The sequence below is a fragment of the Mandrillus leucophaeus genome, unplaced genomic scaffold (genome assembly GCF_000951045.1).
Source record: "Mandrillus leucophaeus isolate KB7577 unplaced genomic scaffold, Mleu.le_1.0 Scaffold231, whole genome shotgun sequence".
NCBI lineage: Eukaryota > Metazoa > Chordata > Mammalia > Primates > Cercopithecidae > Mandrillus > Mandrillus leucophaeus.
In genome coordinates this window covers 2,902,829-2,907,220 of record NW_012102377.1, presented here as the reverse complement: position 1 = coordinate 2,907,220, position 4,392 = coordinate 2,902,829, and the positions used below count along the sequence as shown (strand labels likewise).

General features: G+C 39.4%; 1 protein-coding gene across 1 annotated transcript in view; it reads left to right on the top strand.

Moving 5' to 3' along the window:
- The window catches only part of LOC105541074 (neuroblastoma breakpoint family member 6-like), a 29,675-nt gene extending 25,861 nt beyond the window's left edge, over positions 1-3,814 (top strand). Inside the window, 1 exon segment of the mRNA XM_011981939.1 lies at positions 3,668-3,814. Within this exon segment, the coding sequence (XP_011837329.1) occupies positions 3,668-3,814 (147 nt within the window).
- Positions 3,815-4,392: the final 578 nt, after the last annotated feature.

The following is a 4,392-nucleotide window of genomic DNA, read 5'->3' as shown; positions in this document are numbered from 1 at the left end:
TAGACTTTCCTCTTGGGTCTGATTCTGAGCAACCCAACGAAATCAACCCTTAATCCTCACCTTATACATGTGAATGAGAAGTGTTAAAACTGAGCACAAAGAAGTCCAATTAGAAATTAAATTAGAACCTGGGTGACAGGTGGGCATTCCCTATTGGCCTGGAGTCATGTTTGTCTTCGCCCTTTAGTCAGATGTGCAGCCTAGTGCCAACGTGAATGGAGTTTTCAGGGACTCAGTGTCTGCACCTCATGGACTCATTTGAGCTGACATAAACTGGAGGACATTTATGGCACCCTAAAGGGAAATCAGTCCAAAAGTAGATGCAGAGGGCAGTACTTCAGAACTGCACAGATCATGAGGTGCATCCTAATCTCCCTTTAAAAATTTCTGATTTAAATGCAACTCAGGTGAATTTTGAGGCCAGGAAACATAAATGAGCATTTTATAATCCAACTTTGGGAAAAGTGAGTCTAGGGTCCAGCTTTATGAATACCCAGGATGGTAGACAATAATAGAGGACAATCTGTGTCTTGGATTAGCCCAGTTGACAAGAGAGTAATTTAACTGAAATAATTAGAAGGAAGAATAAAGTCCATAGAGCCACTGAGAATGAAGCTAATTGTGAGAGAAATGGAGAATGGAAAGAAAATGATGGGGAATTGGGCTGCTACATTCGGTATCTCTAAATCCTGCTGCCATGCAATAAGCACCTGGTGAGATTTCATTTAACATGAAATCCTTGAACTGACACCTTGAGATTCTCACTTAACTGCTCTGGGCATGGTTTGGGCATCACTGGCTTTCAAAAGCTCCCATGTGATTCTAATACACAGCTAAAGATGACTAGGACTTTTGATCTACTATGATCTCAGGTTATCAACATGGAAGTGCCCCAGATGTGTGACTACTTCTTAGAAAAGGCTAAATATCCATCAGTCATTGATGAGATTTTTGTTCTCATCTCAACAATACCGTTTGTATGATGTGGTTTAAAAAAAACAAGAGAAAAAAGAGAAAATGGATGGATTAGACCTCTCTACTTGAAGCACTCTTGCTCAAACTCTTTTGAATACAAGATAAAATAAGAAATAATTAATACATTTAAACAAAGCATGCAGAAAATAATTTCTCCTTTTATCACACATAATGAAACTTAGTATTTTCCTTTTAACTTGTAAAATAAAACATGCAGTTTACATTTCCCCACATAAATTTCACAGTTCACTAATGGGTCTAGCACTACAATATGAAAACTTTATTTTGGTCAATTGTTATAATTCAGTAAAATCCTTTAAGAGAACTCTTAAGTCTCATTCACCTGAAGAGAGTATAATAGTAAATCCAAACTGAAACTCAGGAAGTGATTGTATACATGTACTTCCTTATGCCATTCTTGAAACTAGCATAAAATACTAAAAAGAAATCTTTCCCATAAAAGTACATTGGGAAAAAAAAGACTGGGAGGGGAAGGAGAACCTAGTAAAAATATAATCTTTTTCAATTTCCACTTTTGAAATTCATTGGTCTAGATATTGAGAATATTTCTGGAAATGACTTAAGGTGTAAGTAGGTGTGGAATCAATTTCAGAGAATTAGGGACAATAAGTTGGGCCTTGGTTACAATACCTGCTCTCTCTCTTTATTAATTCCTCTTTGAGTCTCTACTTTTTCCTTTCTTTCCTGGTCCCCTTTGGATAACACTTACAATATTTCTCTGTTAAACCTTATTCCTGTCCTAGCCAAGGTTACCCAACAGGCTCTAATGACTGTTGAGACCTCCAGATTGAAGTGTCTCCTCTCTCTTCCTCCAAACTTTATGAAAAGAGCCTGAGGCTTGGGTTCTAGTTCCAGGCTTGTCAGTAGGCAAGTCATGTCACCTTAGTTAAATGTTAGTTAAATGTTAAATGTTAAATGTTAAATGTTAGCCACATGGCATCACTGGCTCCTCTATTGTTAAAGGCAGAACTGGACTTAGATGTTGTCTGAGGTCCCTGCTGGCTCTCACATGTAGGGTTCTTCTCATAGCCTACCCACTCCTCTCTAAAAGGCTGAGACATAAGTTATAAGGGGGTGGGTTTCTCTGCAGAGGGTCCTCTCCTTCCTGAAGTCCTCTGTTCCCGAGTGTGCATGATTGATTCTGAGCACACCCTCACAGGGAGGTGTAAAAAGACATCACTTTGCTCCAGACAAAGGGGATGAGGAGGAAAGTGGTTGATGTTACAAGCTGCTGGTGGGGTGAGGGCAGGGTGCCTATATTCTGCACTGTAGGCTGACTGTAAATTAGGGGATGTTTTCTTCTAACTTGTGGTTAGCATTTGCCCCTTTAGCAAGCCTGAAGCTCACCCTTCAGCTTATCCTCTCTGCAGGAGTTCAGTTTGCCCTTGGGCGTATCACTACTTCGCAATCCCTCCAGACTCAGCAGTCAGCAGGACCTGACAAGGACTCATTTGGTTTTCTTTTTCTTTTTTCCAGATACCAACTACTGTTGGAATTAGGGAAAGAATAAAAATAAGCCACGAAAAGTAGCTTTTCCACCTGATGAAAATACCTAAAACCGCAAATCAAGTATAAGAATGTAATATTGATTTAACATACAACTTTCAACAAAAATAAAGTTTATACAACTCACTAGGAAATAAAATGCATGTAGAATTTATCCTGTTTGTCAACGTAATTCTTCATGAGTCACAAGTATTATAGCCAAGAACAAAACAAACTAATGAAAAGCTGAATGAATCAGTTTATGGTTACTCTGATTTAAAAAACATTTCACAAAAAAGATGTAGCTTTCCAAACAAGCCCATTTGATGACCATGATCACAACTAGATTTTATTCTAATTTATAAAACAAAAACATGGTTAGATAGGCACATGATATCAAGAGTCTTCAACCTAGTGGATTCCATTTTATTAAGAAAAAAAAATAAAGAAAACAAGTAGTCCTTAAATTTTCTTAGCTCTCTATAGCATAAATTTTCTTAGCTCTCTATAGCATAAATTTTCTTAGCTCTCTATAGCATACATTGTATAACATTAAAGTTTTGCTTCCAAAAATATGTTTCCATGTGGTCATGGTGTTGTCCAGTACTATTAGGGCCAAAACACCAAAGACATGAGAAGTTTAACCACTGACTTGTCATTTTTCATAAAAACTAAACATTTCCTTAAAGGTCTGGAGTAAAATCTTCCAGGCATTTTAGTGCTGAAAGTCATTTTAAATTAAGTGTGAAATAAAAGCTACAAAAAGTATGATTTCTTTCGATACAAAAAGCTGTGTAGCTGAAGTTGTGGGCTTCTTTGACATACATAAGCAGTTTCAAGAAAATATTTGCTCAGGTAAGGAAATAGAATTTGTCTGCTTTCACTTAGCATACATTCCAGTCCATGTCCTGCTTATACCATGTCCTCCTTATACCATGTCCTGCTTATACCTGCCAGAGTTTCTAAAGAACATTGGAATCGATATTTCTTTCCTTCAAAGAGCATCTGTAATTCACAGTACAAAACAGTTCTAAAGTCCTGCTCCGTCTGTCGGACTCTTATACTCATAGACAGTCAGAAGCGGAAGGCCTTAGAGTCCATGAACTCCAAACCCCTCTTCTTATTTTACAATCAAAAACACTGGCGTAAAGGGGTGTTATTAGGTGATTTGCCCAAAGACTCGCAGCTGGTCATGCTCTTCCATGGGCCCACAGCCCTGCTGGGGTATCTCAAACTGGGTTCGCAGGAACGAGTTGAGTTAGTATTACTCAAGGTCAACATCATCTTCATGAATCTCAAGGCAAAAGCTGCCCTTTCTCTTCTGCTGTGTTAGCTCAGGCATTGGCTGCCCTGAGTGAGCAGAGTAGGTGGAAAGTTAAAACGATAAGAGCAGGGTAAAGGTGCCCTGTCACTTAGCGTATCAGATGAACGTCTGGAAACAGCTGGCTCACAGTCATTCCGGTGTTTCCTGGATAGGACCGAACAGTCAGATTCTTGCACATCTAAGACTAACTAATACACACGTGATGGTTAGTACTGAGTGTGAACTTGATTAGATTGAAGGATGTAAAGTATTGATCCTGGGTGTGTCTGCGAGGCTGTTGCCAAAGGAGATTAACATTTGAGTCAGTGGGCTGGGGAAGGCAGACCCACCCTTAATCTGGTGGGCACCATCTAATCAGCTGCTAGCGAATATAAAGCAGGCAGAAAAACGTGAAAAGGCGAGACAGGCCTAGCCTCCCAGCCTACGTCTTCCTCCCATGCTGAATGCTTCTGCCCTGCTTCTGCCCTTGAACATCGGACTCCAATTTCTTCAGTTTTGAGACTTGGACTGGCCCTATTTGCTCCTCAGGCTTGCAGACAGCCTGTTGTGGGACCTCGTGATCGTGTAAGTTAATATTTAATAAACTC